Source organism: Nuphar pumila, chromosome 15 (genome assembly GCF_984573655.1).
Source record: "Nuphar pumila chromosome 15, dmNupPumi1.hap1.1, whole genome shotgun sequence".
In the NCBI taxonomy this organism is placed as follows: Eukaryota; Viridiplantae; Streptophyta; class Magnoliopsida; order Nymphaeales; family Nymphaeaceae; genus Nuphar; species Nuphar pumila.
In genome coordinates, this window is record NC_143263.1 from 14,727,769 (window position 1) to 14,744,307 (window position 16,539).

Sequence of the window (16,539 nt, forward strand, 5' to 3'; positions counted from 1 at the left end):
TTCCCATCACGCTTCCCCCTCGCTTCCCCCACGCTTTCCCTGTTTTTTCAATTTTTTTTTATTTTTTTATTTTTTGTTTTTATTTTTTTTTTCGCTTCCCCCTCGCTTCCTAGGTCGCTTCCTAGGTCGCTTCCGAGACGCTTCCTAGGTCGCTTCCGAGACACTTCCCGAATCGCTCCTAAGTGGTCCCACGCTTCCCCGCTTCCTAAAATTTTGAAAGTGCCTCGCTTCCCGCTCCCGCTTCCCGTATCGCTTCCCGCTCCCGCTTCCTCAACTGACAACCATGGTTAGCACATTATGTGCTTGTGTTTTTCCCTTTCGTGGGTATATTCGCACTTTATGTGCATGTGTATTGGTTCATTATTGAACCTAATGTATTCAAAGCCATTTCATTACAAGATGTGGATGGAGAAATGGGGATCCAATATTTGTTTGGCTCTCCTACCATAACAGTGAACTCTATCTTCTCTCAGAAATTATCTCAAGGTATAATAGCATTTCATGTTGAGGGGGTATGATAAGATATGAAGGGAGAAATGGGATCCAATATTTGTTAGGCTCTCCTACCATAACACATAACAGTAAAATCTTCTGTCTTCAATTTCCCTATGTTTCTCCTCCTTTCTCATCCCCACTTTCTTCCCTTCTCATTTAACCTCAAGCTTTGGGGCATCACAGTAATATCTGGTAATAGATCTTTCATGGCTATCACCACCAAAAGTTAGTCTAAGTGATGGAATCATCTAGCACAAATTCTCTGTAGAATATAGAAGTACTTGCTTAAGATTAGGAATGCATTACCTCACATTTACAGAGAAGCCTCTTCACATGTAGGAGGAGATCCATTTGATTGCTTTTGTTTCCTACCCTCACCCCCATTGTCCAATCCCTCTGTATTTTCATGTACTAAATGCCTATTTTTATAGTAAACAGCTATGGATCTGCTCTATGTAACATGGTGCATCTAAGTTGCACCCGTGCAGACAGAGTGCAGTTGCGGGATGTGCCCCCTAGAGTGGTTGGGTGCAGTCAAACCACACCTGAGTATATTTGTCCTAATTTTGGACTTGGTCAAACTTGACCAAATGCAATTTTGTTTCATGCTTTTTTTTTCAAGCATAGAAGAGGGTCAAGGTTCGGAGATCCTAACCCTCTCCTTGTTTTCTGATGACTGCTATCTGGCAAGTATTTTTTTCTTCTTGCTTTATTTTTCTAGTGATTGGCAACCGCCAATGACCTTCAGTGATGGCTTTACAGTCTCTCTCTCTCTCTCTCTCTCTCTCTCTCTCTCTCTCTCTCTCTCTCTCTCTCTCTCTCTCTCTCTCCTGTGATCAGACCAGGTTCAGTTGAACCTGGTTTGGTCTGATCACCCAAGGTTTGACAGAGCCTATGCCTGGTGTGCTTGGAGCCTTAGACCCAGGTTTGATTGAACATGGGGGTGGTCTGCTCAGTCCTTGGTTCAATAGAACTCGGGTATCTTCTACTTGGACCCAGGTTCGACTGAACCTGGGTGTTGTATGCTTAGAGCCTAAGACCCACGTTCAATTAAACCTGGTCTTCTTCTCAGAGTCAAGTTCGATCAAACCTGCGTCTCATCTGGGTTTGGCCAGACTGTCTGATAGGAACCAAGTTTGATCAAAGCCTGGGTTTGATCTGAGTTTGGTCAGACCAGGTTAGATCTGACCTAAGTCAATATTGGGTCCAATCAGACGTAAGGTCAAACTGGTTTTAATCTGAGACTGATCAGACCTGGGTCAAACCTAGGACTGTTCTTATCAGACCGGGAATGTGATTAGACATTGGTCTGACCCGTGCACACACACACAAAGTAACATCCTTGCACCCATGCTTACCCTTTGCACCCACATCTGCACCTACGTGACAAAGGGTCTGTCGAACCCCAGGCATTTTTATCAGAAAACAAAAAAGATGATGAAGCTTCTAGAGGCAGTTTGAATATGTACCATAGGGGATGACTACCTGATAACAGAACTTCTCCCAGTAATGTTGTTTCATGATATTAACATGGTTGCAGCTGATATATCATGTAGCAATAGATGCATTATCATTTTTGGCAGAAGCATAGGTAGTCCAACATTGCAAAGCAGCACTCATCAACTAAGTAATAATTGGGGAAAGCGGTGCTAGACATATTTTATAGAATGAACTCATTAAGTGATTCTCTGAATCTATACCAGTTCATAGAGGGACATATCTCAACTTACCATATCATATTGGCCACTTGGTTTAGCTGCCCAAAGACGAAGATTTATTGTATTCCTTGTTCCATAACCTGGAATAGGGTTGTCATAAGAAACAGCCTCCACCTATCAATGGAAAGAACGTTAGCAACTATTGCCTACAAAATACAAGACTTCCATGACTTTTATCTATTTCAGCCATGGTTTACTAAATAATAGAAAACAAGCCATTTGCCAAATATCATAAACCCAGACATATATTCTTACTATCTCTTCTGGAATCCAGACTTTAAACTTTCTCCCATCTAAAAGATCTTCCTCCACTTTCCCATAGAACTAAATCATAAAGTCAAATCAGAATAAACATGCAGGTGCAAACTATGTGACATTGAAAATGGTAAATCACATAAACTAAATATGAGTACCATTTAACAACACACCTTAACGGGGTATGAGATATGAACACGCTCTACCTCCCAAGGATTTCCAAAATTCAGCCAAAAATCTGGTTGCTCATGCTGGTATCCATCCAATATCCTCTGACGGAACAAACCATATTGATAGCGCAAACCATAACTGCAAAAACAAAATACAGTGCATTCAATATCAAAGGTAGTTAGTATTCTGCAAAAGCCTTAACATATTGAAATAGTCTCAGTAATTGTGTTCCACAAAAAACCAATGTTACATAGATGATATTTTCTTGTGTTACAATCATAACGGGGCAGTTCAGCCAATTTTTCATATACATACATACATAGACACAGATATACATAGATACATATATATACTTATATTTATATTTATACTTATACACACACATATATATTCATTCCAAACCACCATAGCTTATGGTGGTAACTGGTAAACACTGTTGATTTATATAAATTTGATCTTCAGATGCAAAAACTAACTTTCAGATCACATATTTACTATTTTCAAACATTAAACTTGACTCCAATTTTATTTCTTTTTCATAAATTGTGAGCTGTTGCATTTTCAATATCTCGTAATTTATAGGAGATGATTAAACCTACTAACATGGTAAATCATGCTAAAGACACCTGTATAGTCAGAATCTTATATTTGGTGGCTAGATCCATACCAACAAGAGTGTATATACCACCATAAAGTATCATGGTACAGAATCCTCATGAAATACCACCATGTACCTAAAGTGACTAAACATATTATCATCAAAATTTGCAGTCTACAAGAGGCTTTTTGGTTTTTCAATAGATCAAATAAGATGCTATTTTCATGAAGTGATAGGATGTCTAATGCATAGATGCTAGCAGAAATAACAGATGCAGGGCAGGACCTGACTGGGTCTGTACCGCGTGACCCGGTCTCGGCCCAGGAACCCGATCCACTTCAGACAATGGACGATCGGACCAGGAGCTGGATCCGATCGCAGGTAAGGTGACCCGATGCAAGGATGTGCTGCGTACCTACTCCAGACGAACGCAAAATCGAATGCCACAGGTCCAGCAGGGGGAGGAGTCGAACCACGTCTCGGGTCCATGATTGGGCCCGAGACCCGGGTCCGACTCACATCTTTATAAACCCGTGCCTAGGGTTTCGTGCGGCATAGATCAATATTGCAGCAGCTTTTTTCTTCTGTTTTTGGATTTTCCTTCTGTTAACAGTTACATTGGATTAGACTCGTATATTGTAGTTAGTTGTTTTCTTCATTCGTTTGATTCAGTCCATTGTTCATTTGAAAACTCTTGAAATAAAGATTACACGCCATCGTCTTTGGTGGTTTTGTTTTTTTATTGACTGGTTCTAAGCAACACCTGACGTGGGAGCTGTGATCTTCAAACCAACACCCAAGTGACGTAACCACCGAATCCTCCCTGCATCAAAGTGGTATCAGAGCACCAGCATCTCCTCCGTCGTCAGCAATATGGTTCAAGAGGTGAGGAGCGATCCGGCGAATGGAAACGAGCAGGAGGATGCCGGCAGCGAGAGTCCAATGCTGCGTATGATGAAAATGATGACCAGAATGGAGGAGAACATGTCAAGAATGAACAAAGAAATAGTTGGCATATCAAAACGGCTGGATGGGATTGAAGATCGACTAGGCGCCCTTGAAACACCGGGAGAGAGGCGTGCGGCGTCAACCCAAACGCAGGAGGCAGATCTGGGTCGTCAGCCGATGCACTTTCAGCCTGCCCAATCCAACGGCCCAACTTCGGATCCCCCTCTCTATTCCGATCTGCCTCCTCCGCTCCAACCGACTCAAGGATCCAGTGCAGGTACGCCCCTTCCCTCAGGTGTACCTCTTTCACTGCAGCAGGCCCCTGTGGCTGCACCGCATGCCAGACCTACTCTGCAGGGCCCCAGCTTCACGTTGGGTCCTACCGAGGGTCCAGGCTCGTGGGTGCGAGCCACTGGGACTGCACCATTGAGTGGGTCGCGCCAGCAGGGTCCCAGCATCACGCTGGGCCTGGCTGTCGACCCAGGTGTGTCGGCCCGACCCAGGAAGGCGAATCTTTTTTATGAATTTGTGCGTGGAAGCAAGAGGGCAGCAAACCACTGGCCGGGTCCAGACCCAAGTTCGCGAATACAGGACCCGGGCCCGAATTTCGGGGACCACCCTTTGGGTCCCCAGGAACGGGTCTGAGTGTCGATGCCCCTAACCCGACGTACCCAATTGGGTTTGGTTCGCGGGTCGCCATGAACCTGACCCAACCCATTAATTTTAAACCTCAAAATGGACTCCTTACCGACCCAAACCCATATCGGACCCGGACGGAGCTCCAGTTTGGATTTGAGCTGGGTCAGGACCAGACCCATACTCATCTGGATCGTGGATCGAGTTCAAACCAGGCCTTTTATCCCCACAATTCGATCCCCGATCCGACCTATCCAAATCTGGATCGGACACGTAGTTTAGGATTAGACCCGATCCAGACCCAATCGGGTGATTCATCCCAATATTACACCACCCAATCCTGGTACTCTCACCAGACCCAAACCTTTAACCCAGTCCCGATCAAAAACCCAATACCAAAACCAATCCATTGCCCATATCCCAATCCAACCCCTAATCCAGACCCATATTACCCCGCTCCTACCCACCTAGAGCACGAAGCCCGATAAACCTATCCACCTTACCTGGGACCTCCTGTCATCCCGGTGCCACAACATCGACCACAGATGGCTCCCCTCCACGGGCAAGCTAGACCGAGACAGATTCAGTTGGAACCAGCGCGACCTGAGCGCCGACCAACCGTCGGAGTACGTCAGCACCAGCAGCCAGGCGAGCAAAATCGCGATGATGAAGCAGTGTGGGACGATGACACTTTCTGGAATGAGCATCCTGCAGGAATGGTAGAGGCCCGACAACAGAGAGCACCAGAGCGCCCCTCCACGTACGGGGTGAAGCTGGAGCTTCCAGAGTTCGCAGGTCGGTTCGATGCGGAGTAGTTCTTCGACTGGTCCTATGTCGTCTAGTTCTTCTTTGACTACCACGATGTAACTGAGCACCGTTGTGTCTCCCTAGCCTCTACTCAATTGAGAGGCCTTGCACAGACATGGTGGTTGGAGCTGCAGAGGTCACGGGAACGGCAGGGCCTAGAGCGCGTGTGATCGTGGGAAGAGATGCAGAGGTTGATGCAATCCAAATTTGTGCCGTCAGATCACGCCGAGCGAGCCTACAAAGAGTACCTCACCTTGCATCAGGACACCTGAACTGTGGCGGAGTACACTGCTGAGTTCCAACGTCTTTCTCTACGAGTGCAGATCGAGGAGACCGCCCGTCAGCAGGTCACAAGGTACATTTCTAGTCTCCGTTCTGCCATTTCTGATGACTTTAGTTGCATCACAGTCGAGTCAATAGACCAGACAAGCAGTTATGTCATGAATGTGGAGGAAAAGCTGAAGAGGAGGCAAGAATATCAGACCACCCGTAGTGACCAGTCTAGTCGACCCAAGTCGAGTTTCTCAACCAGGGGAGCGAGCTCCCCTAGGAAGGAGGACTCAAGCAAACCCGATCAATCCGGCCTCGCTTACCACACCAGATCCAGAGCCAACCCCAGTGAGCCTGCCATTCATTGTTTTAGGTGTCAGGAGTTAGGTCATGTTGCGTCCAAGTGCCCCGCCGTGAGCAAGAGCACACATCTCGTCGAGGGCGTCGGTGAGTCGGCGTCTGATAGTGAGAGTGAGGGTGAGCCGTTTATTGAGGGGGATGATGAGAGGGAAGTTGTAGAGTTCGACAGTAATGTCGAAAATTTATTGTTCATCCGTCATGTGTTGACCGCACCCCAAGAGTCGGCCCCATCGAAATGGCTGAGGAATAATATTTTTAGAACCCGGTGCAACTGTGAGGGTCACGCATGTGATGTTATCATTGATACCGGAGCATGCGAGAATATGGTGTCTGAGAGTGTCGTGACTACCTTGAGCCTGAAAACAGAGAAATTGTCTCAACCCTACAAGATGGCCTAGTTCAAGAAAGGAAACGAGGTTCCTATTACCCAGTGTTGTTTAGTCCGGTTTTCCATGGGAGAACATTACCACGATGAGGTGTGGTGTGATGTCGCCCCCATGCACGCGTGTCACATCCTTCTGGGACGTCCCTGGCAGTTTGATCGCAAGACCATTCACGATGGCCGTAAGAACACGTACTCGTTCATATTCAAGGGCCATAAGATAGTCCTTCTCCACATCAAGGAGACTGGGTTTCCCACGATGGATAAGCCTGAGCGAGTTCCCCGACTTGCAGGTCTATCCTACCAGTCGTTCTTGGACCATTGTCGGAAGGATGGTTATTGTTATGCTCTTGTGGCTAAGCCGTCGACGAGTACGCCCTTGCTCGTTCCCGCGGACGTTGCACCCCTTATTGATGAGTTTCGCGACATTATGCCAGAAGACCTCCCACATGGCCTTCCTTCCACGTGAATTGTGCAGCATGCTATTGATTTTGTTCCAAGGTCGAGTCTTCCTAATCTCTCCACGTATCGCATGAACTCATCCGAGCATGCCAAGTTATTTAGGCAGGTTCAGGAGTTGTTGCGGAAGGGCTTTATTCGCGAGAGTGTGAGCCCTTGCGTTGTGCCTGCCCTACTCACTCCTAAGAAAGATGGGTCCATGCGCATGTGTGTCGATAGTCAAGCGATCAATCGCATCACTGTCAAATACCGTTTTCCCATCCCCCGTTTAGACGATATGTTTGATATGTTGTTTGGTGCTTTCATTTTCTCCAAAATAGATTTAAAAAGTGGGTATCACCAGATTCGTATTCGGGAGGGGGGTGAGTGGAAGACGACATTCAAGACACGTGATGGGTTGTATGAGTGGTTAGTCATGCCCTTTGGGTTATCTAATGCCCCAAGTACTTGTGAAAGTATCTCCAACAAGATACTAATATCAAGACCTTAATATTCTTGATATTGAACCCACCACGAAAGCACAATAAGAACACTTTAGAACACTTGTGCACAAAAAGCACAACCCACAAATAACTCACAAATGCACAAAGGCATAAAATAATGGAATCAATTTATTGAGAGCTTGGGCTTTGACTCAAAGCCATGAAGAAATACAAAGGGGAGAACCCCTATTTATAACACCACTAAAGGGGCTCCACCCATAGTCGTTGGAGCCCCTCCAACGGTCACAAATGTGACCGTTGGAGAGGGCCCAACGACTATGTTGGTGGGCCCCCCAAGGTACCTTTTTGGTACACATACAAAAAGAAATAAAAAAGAACAAAAAGAAAAATAAAAATAAAAATAGAATAATTACAATCACATCCGAAAAGTGAATGTGCGCAAAAATAAGGAAAAGACTAAACTACCCTTATGACAAAACAAATAGAAATATATATTTTATATATATATATATATATATTTGAGTAGATACATATACATATATATTAATATATGTATATGTATTACCATATATATATAAAATATATATATTACATTATATGATTATGTACATAATTTAACACCCCCCCTCAAACTTAGGGCAGGATGACCGAGAGTTTGCTAAGAAGGAAGTTGAAGCGCGGAGCACATAAGGCTTTAGTGAAGAAGTCCGCCAACTGATACTCGGACGTGACATATGGAAGGTCAATGATTCCTTGGAGATACGCCTCCCGAACATAGTGACAGTCCATCTCGATATGTTTAGTCCGCTCATGAAAAGTGTGATTTTTAGCAATATAAATCGCACTTTTGTTGTCACAGCAAAGCTTGGTAGGCCCTTCAATTTTGATTCTCATATCCTCCAGCAACTGATGAATCCAAACAATTTCCATGGTAGTAGTCGCCATGGCACGATATTCAGCTTCAGTTGATGATAGAGATACCTTTTGCCGCTTCTTGCATCTCCATGAGATCAATGAATCTCCTAAGAATACACAAAAAAACCAGTGGTGGAGTGACGGTTATTTGGGTCACCTCCCCAATCAGAGTCAGTATAAGCAATTAATTTTAACTCAGAACAGGAAGACAGAAAAACTCCCTTATTAATAGTGTGCTTTAGGTATCTCACGACACGCAAGATAGCACCCATGTGAACCGAAGTTGGTGCATGCTGAAATTGACTTGCCGTATGCACCGCATGTGAGATATCTGGTCTGGTGATACTTAGATACATCAACGAGCCTACTAGTTGCCTGTAGGGAGTAGGATCGGAGAGAGGAACACCATCATCAATCTTCATTTTTGCTCCTACTATAGCAGGAGTTTCACAAACTTTATCATCTGTAATACCTGACCTGTCAATAATCTCAGATGCAAGCTTAGTTTGAGTCAAAAAATACCCTCTATGAGAGTATGCAACCTCAATACCCAAAAAATAAGTTAAGAAACCCAAATCAGACATTTCAAACTTATCCTTTAATACGGACTTTATGCTTTTAATCCCTTTAGAATCACTCCCAGTAATAAGCATGTCATCCACATATAGCAACAGAATAACAATCCCTGCATTAGACTTTCTAACAAACAAAGCAGTATCAGTAAAGCATGATGAAAAACCATTATCTAACATCACAGAGTTAAACCTATCATACCAAGCTTTGGGAGCTTGTTTTAAACCATACAGTGCTTTCCGAAGACGAAGCACTTTCCCTTTAGGATACTCCATTCCAGGAGGAGCATCCATATATACTTCTTCGTTTAGATCTTCGTTTAGATCTCCGTTTAAAAACGCATTCTTAACATCCATCTGATAGATGTTCCATTTATTTATTGAAGCAACAGTTATAAGACATCGGACGGTGACCATCCGAGCAACGGGGGCAAAAGTCTCCTCATAATCAATCCCATATTTTTGACCATACCCTTTTGCAACTAAGCGGGCCTTATATCTCTCAAGAGACCCATCACTCTTAGTTTTGACTTTAAACACCCATCTACAACCTATTGCTTTCTTATCTTTAGGAAGGTCTTGAAACTCCAGGTTTTTGCTTTCTTTAGGGCTTCAAGTTCATTGTTCATAGCTACTATCCATTCTGGGTATTTTCGTGCTTCCTCAAAATCCCTAGGTTCTATGTACGAGTGAATGGCGCTTAGACAGGCTCTATATTTTGGTGAAAAAGACTCATATGAGATGAACCTAGAAGGGGGTTTTCTTGATCTTTCGGTCCTACGAAGATTTCCTTCACTTGAAGGGGAAGACTCACTATCATATCTTTCGAGGGCACTTCTAAAAGTACTCCTATCTCTATGAGAGTAGGTTATAGGATCTCTATGTGGTTCTTCATTAATGGGTTGATCAGTATGAGTTTCAACATTTTGATTTGTTTCATCATCGATAGTATCATCATCTTCAGTTAATAAATCAAACAAAAAAGAATAATCAATATTCTCATCATTAGTTTCAAGTTTTTCGAAACCACTAACATTTTCCAAGAAGCTTACATTTATGGAAACATAAAGTTTATCACTCTTAACATCATAACAGCGAAAACCTTTATGAGTTTCAGAGTAACCAAGAAAGGCACAAGGAATGGCCTTAGGGGAGAGTTTGTCATTTTTATCAGTAAGGACAAAACATTTACATCCAAAAACCCTTAACCTGCTATAATCAGGTTCTTTTTCGTATAATTTTTCAAACGGGGAAATCTTGTTCAAGTTTTTAGATGGAAGTCTATTTATGAGATAGACAGAGGTAAGAGCGGCCTCCGCCCAGAGTTTTTTCGGTATATTTTGAGAAATGAGTAAAGTTCGTGTGGTCTCAATAATATGCCTATGTTTCCGTTCAGCCAACCCATTTTGTTGGGGGGTTTTGGGACAAGACTTTTGATGAAGAATTCCATAGTTTTCAAGATAGCTTTTAAATTCATTGGAAAGGTATTCGCCACCCGAATCGGTTCTAAGAATTTTCAAATTTCCATTGAATTGATTTAAAACCATCATATGAAATGTTTTGAAAGTTGAAAAAACTTCATATTTATGTTTAAGAAAATATATCCAACTAAACCTAGTGAAATCATCCACAAAGATAACATAGTACGAAAAGCATCCCTTGGATATCACCGGAGCTGGACCCCATACATCGGAGTGAACGATTTCAAAAGGTTTTGTTGTAAACATGGATCTTTGAAGAAAAGGAAGACTTCTCATTTTTCCAAGAATACATTCATTACAAACAAAATTTTCATTACAAAGATGCTTAATAAAAGGCAATAATAAGAGATTTTAACAATGTTGGGATGACCCAATCTCTTATGCCATACATGAATATCTTTGTTTTGTGCAACATTACAAAATTGATTCTTGGGAATTTTAAGAAAATCAACATAGTAGAGGTCTCCTCTCCTAGAGCCTTCCCCAATCAATTTCCCGGACTGGCGATCCTGTATCCAACATTTATTAGAAGAGAACTTTATATCGCAACCATAGTCCAAGAGTTGAGAAACGGAAAGTAAATTTAAGTTTAGTTTTGGAATAAGACGAATTTTTGGGATAAAAAAATCTTGTTTTTCAAAATTGCCCATTCCTTTAATTTCAAGAGGGGTTCCATCCGCGGTTGAGACAAAAGATGGAAGGCGATTTTCAGAATAATTAGAAAGAAAACAATGACTTGGAGTCATATGAAACGAAGCACCAGAATCAAGTAGCCAAGATGTCTTACCAAGGGAGGAAGAAGATGACATGGCGGCTCCAGAAGTGCCTCCTTTGAGAAGAGGTTGAAGAGCATCCATAATTTGATGAAGCGAAAGAGGTTCATTTGATGTTGAAGGCCGTTCCTCCGATTGGGATGCTAAAGCCGCGGCGAGGAATTTCTTCCATTTAGGACAATTGGGTTTGATATGTCCCGGTTCTTTGCAAAAATGGCAAGTTAATTTGCTATAATCTCTCTTGCCATATCGATCATTTTGCCCTTGATTTTTGAAATGGGGCGGTTTGTAGGTCTTCAAATTATTACCGGGTCTTGACACGGCATTGACCACTTCATAGTCATTTTGAGAAGGTGTAGCAAGAATGCTTGGGTTATTTTTACTAATCCCCATACGTGTTTCCTCACCACTTAGCTTGGTGATGACATCTTCAATAGATGGGGAGGTAAAAGCCGATAGAAGGGAGGACCGAATTTGCTCAAATTCGGGTCTAAGACCATTTAAGAAGTTGAAGAAACGTCTTCCTCAAGTTGTTTGTGCCTTAACTCAATAGCTTCTCCACTCCATTTTGGTTCGAGCATAGCAAGCTCGTCCCAAATAGATGATAATTCGGCAAAATATTCCCGAATAGATAAATCATTTTGTTGAAGAGTCAAGGCTTTCTTTTGGAGGTAGTATTTGTGAGACAAGTCTCTTGACGTATACATTTTTTCAAGGTATAACCAAGCTTCGGAGGCCCTTTTAAATTTGATGATGTTGGCATTGATCTTGGTTTCAACGGACGAAAAAATCCAAGACAATATTTTGAAGTTCTTCATTTCCCACTCATCATGCCTTTTGAAATATTCTTCTAAGGCCTTTTGTCTATCTTCTCCTTCAAGAATTTTGATTTCCCCTTTCTCTATAATAGAAAGCTTGGGTTCGGGTTCCGATATGGATCCTTGAACATAACCCCAAAGACCTTTCCCTTTGATGTGGGCTTCCATGTTGCCGGCCCAAACATGGTGGTTTGAACCACTAAGTTTAAAACCAAGGGAGAAGTGGGAGTCTTTTTCACCCATTATGGAGAAGAGAAGATGAAAAATAAAGCGTACCTTGACGGATTTTCAACCTTTTCTTGACAAAACTTGCTTCTAAAATATTGCCCGGAGCAAGGGATTTACTCAAAAACTTCACTAGCTTGAGGGCACGATTTTCGAGGTGCTTCACAAGAGGCGAGATACACGATCTTCTTTCTTCCAACGTGGCTTTGATACCATGTGAAAGTATCTCCAACAAGATACTAATATCAAGACCTTAATATTCTTGATATTGAACCCACCACGAAAGCACAATAAGAACACTTTAGAACACTTGTGTACAAAAAGCACAACCCACAAATAACTCACAAATGCACAAAGGCATAAAATAATGGAATCAATTTATTGAGAGCTTGGGCTTTGACTCAAAGCCATAAGAAATACAAAGGGGAGAACCCCTATTTATAACACCACTAAAGGGGCCTTGGAGGGGCTCCACCCATAGTCGTTGGAGCCCCTCCAACGGTCACAAATGTGACTGTTGGAGAGGGCCCAACGACTATGTTGGTGGGCCCCCCAATGTACCTTTTTGGTACACATACAAAAAGAAATAAAAAAGAACAAAAAGAAAAATAGAAATAAAAATAGAATAATTACAATCACATCCGAAAAGTGAATGTGCGCAAAAATAAGGAAAAGACTAAACTACCCTTATGACAAAACAAATAGAAATATATATTTTATATATATATTTGAATAGATACATATACATATATATTAATATATGTATATGTATTACCATATATATATAATATATATATTACATTATATGATTATGTACATAATTTAACAGTACTTTCATGAATATAATGACCCAGGTGTTACGTCCCTGTATAGGAAAGTTTATCATTGTGTATTTTGATGATATCTTGATTTATAGCTCGTCTTTGTCGGACCATTTGATTCACCTACGTCAGGTCCTAGAGATTTTAAGGAGCGAAAAGTTGTACGTCAATGCCAAAAAGTGTGAGTTTATGACATCCAGTGTCGTGTTCTTAGGTTTTATTGTGTCATGTGATGGAGTTAAGGCAGATCCCGCGAAAGTCCGTGCGATCGTAGATTGGCCTACCACAAAGACCATAGGAGAGATCCGTAGTTTCCACGGGTTAGCCACTTTCTACTGTCGTTTCGTGCAAAATTTCAGCACCCTCATCGCCCCTATCACGGAGTGCCTCAAGGGTACTCGTTTTCATTGGACGCCTGCCGCGGGAAAGGCCTTTACGATCATCAAAGAAAAAATGACTAACGCCCCTATATTAGCCCTTCCTTATTTTAGTGCAGTCTTTAAGGTAGAGTGCGTTGCCTCTAAAGTGGGAATTGGCGCCGTCTTAAGTCAGAACCGCAGACTTGTTGCTTTCTTTAGTGAGAAGCTAACTCAGGCCAAGTGCCAGTATTCCACTTATGACGTCGAGTTTTATGCCGTTGTACAAGCCCTTCGCTATTCGAGGCATTATCTCATTTATAAGGAGTTTGTCTTGTACATGGATCATGAGGCATTGAAGTATCTGAATAGTCAAAAGAAGTTAAGTGCTCGTCATGCCAAGTGGGTCAGTTTCTTGCAAGAGTACACCTTCACAATTAGCCATCAATCTGATACTCTGAACAAGGTAGCTGACGTTCTTAGTAGGAAGAACAACCTTGTGATGACTGTGATGCAGGGCAGGATGGACCCAGACTCATACAGTAGGACCTAGGCTTTGGACCGGATTTGCACCAGGGGAATGATGATCGGATCCAGGTGGTGGATCTGATCCAGTTCACGGTACCAAGGCGTGGGCAAGTGACACCCCTACGCACCTACTCCAGACGAGCATTGAAAGGACCAGCCACGGCAGCCTGTTAGCGGGACGACACCGATTCCTCCCTGCAGCACATCGGTACCCAGGAACGTGGGTTGTGTGCTGATCGAGTAGCCTCAACATCAACCCCATTATTGTATCATTGTCACCCCTTTAGCTGCACCGGAACGTGTCCACGCCGGTACCCATTACGTGAAGGTCGATCACTGTTGCCTCACTGCATCAGAATGGTATTAGAGCACCAGGTATCCTCTGTCGCCGGCAACATGCCTTCAGACGCAAGGAACGATTCGGTAACCGGAAAGGAGAGGGAGCACACCGGCAGCGAGGGTCCAATGTCGCGTATGATGGAGATGATGACTCGAATGGAAGAAAATCTGCTGCGTGTTAGCCGGGACGTGGCCAGCATGTCGAAACGACTCGGTGGGGTTGAAACTCGGATCGCGGTCATCGAGTCGCGGGTGGAGCCGCACACGGTGACGACACATCAAAAGGGTTCGGGAGTGGTCGACGATGTTGCCGCCCTCATCGAAGCTGTGATAGTCGATCCAGACCAACAGATCTGTCAGCCTGACGGTGTCACCACCGCGTCCCTGGTACCCCCTCTCCACCCTGATCCGTTAACTGTGGGCACACGTCAGATCTGTTCGGGACCCCTGGCTGGAACTCCACAGCACCCGAGTGTGCCCCAGTCCAGGCCACGCCTCCCTGTAGGCCTGTCGCAGTCCGGTCCTGGTCTGCAGGACCCCAGCGGCACGTTGGGCCCTGTTGCAGGCCCGGTTGTGTTGACTCGACCCGGGAAGGAACTGGCCCTTCCCCCTGACCCACGCATGGAGGCCATTTGGTAGCGAATCTACGAGCGGGGGCAAGGGGACCCGTGTGGGGGGGTCTGAACCCGAGAGGGTCCGGACAGACCCGGTTACTACAAGACCCAGGCCCGGGTCTCGGGGACCATCCTTTGGGTCCCCGAAAGCGGGTCCGAGCTCCGAAAACCCCTACCTAGTCTACCCAACTGGGGTTGGTTCGTGGTTCGCTCCGAATCCGACCTGACCCATTTCTTTTCAACCCCAAATTGGATCCCATACCGACCCAAGCCTATATCGGACCCGGACAGAGATCCAGTTTGAATTTGAGCCGGGTCAAAACCAGACCCATAATCATATGGATCGTGGATCGAGTTCAAACCAAGCATTTTATCCCCACAACTCAATCTCCGATCCAACCTATCCAAATCTGGGTCCGACGAGTAGTTTAGGGATAGACCTGATCTATATCCAATCGGGCGAATCAACCCAATATTATACCAATCGGACCCAATTCCCGAACCAGAACCAACCCATTAACCCATCCCAGATCCAAAACCCAATACCATAACTGACCCAATACCACTATCCTAACCTGATCCATAACCCAAACCCATACTATCCAATTCCTACCCACCTAGAGCCCGAGACCTGACCAACCCTTCCACCTATCGCAGAACCACCTGTCATACCGGTGCCACAACGACGGCCATAGATGGCGCCCGCTCACTGGCGAGCTAGACAGAGAGATTCCTATGCAGATTTAGCAGGGACCAACACCACCAGAGCGTCGACCACCGGTCATTTAGCAGGGACCAGCACCACCAGAGCGTCGACCACCGGTTATCGGAGTTCGTCAGCATCAATTACCAGGAGAACAGTATCGTGGTGAGGGAGACGAGGTCGTGATGGACGATGATGCCTTCTGGAATGAGTTCCCCGCAGGCATGGTGGAGGCCCGTCAGCAGAGAGCACCAGAGCGCCCCTCCACGTACGAGGTGAAGCTGGAACTTCCAAGGTTCGCAGGTCGGTTCGATGCGGAGCAGCTCTTCGACTGGTCATATGTCGTCCAGTTCTTCTTTGACTACCACGATGTCGTTGAGCACCGTCGTGTCTCCCTAGCCTCTACTCGATTGAGAGGCCTAGCGCAAACTTGGTGGGTTGAATTGCAGAGGTCGAGAGAGCGGCAAGGACTAGGGCGCGTACAGACTTGGGAGGAGATGCAGTCTAAGTTCGTGCAGTCAGATCACGCTGAGAGAGCCTATAAGGAGTACCTGACCCTGCGTCACGGCACCAGTACTGTGGCAGAGTACACTGCTAAGTTCCATCGTCTTTCCCTACGAGTGCAGATCGAGGAGACCGCCCGCCAGCAGGTCACGAGGTATGTTTCTGGTCTCCGTCCTGCTATTTCTGACGACTTCACTTGTATCACAGTCGAGTCATTAGATCAGGCAAGTAGTTATGCCATGAATGTGGATGCGAAATTAAAAAGTAGGCAGGAACATAGGACACCCCGTAGTGATCAGTCCAGTCAACCTAAGTCGAGTTTCCCAACTAGGGGGCGAGCTCCCCTAG

At 44.5% G+C, this 16,539-nt stretch overlaps 1 protein-coding gene across 4 annotated transcripts in view; it reads right to left on the reverse strand.

Moving 5' to 3' along the window:
* The window catches only part of LOC149814594 (uncharacterized), a 172,315-nt gene that overhangs the window by 142,693 nt on the left and 13,083 nt on the right, over positions 1–16,539 (reverse strand). For all 4 annotated transcript variants that reach the window (XR_016427977.1, XM_089989536.1, XM_089989535.1 and 1 more), the window contains exons 5-7: positions 2,642–2,777; positions 2,469–2,537; positions 2,226–2,327 (exon numbers count right to left, since the gene is read on the reverse strand). Coding sequence is in view for 3 of the 4 variants with exons in the window: in XM_089989536.1 (XP_089845662.1) it covers positions 2,226–2,327; positions 2,469–2,537; positions 2,642–2,777 (307 nt within the window). In the remaining variant the exon portion in view is untranslated. The remainder of the gene's footprint in view (positions 1–2,225; positions 2,328–2,468; positions 2,538–2,641; positions 2,778–16,539) is intronic.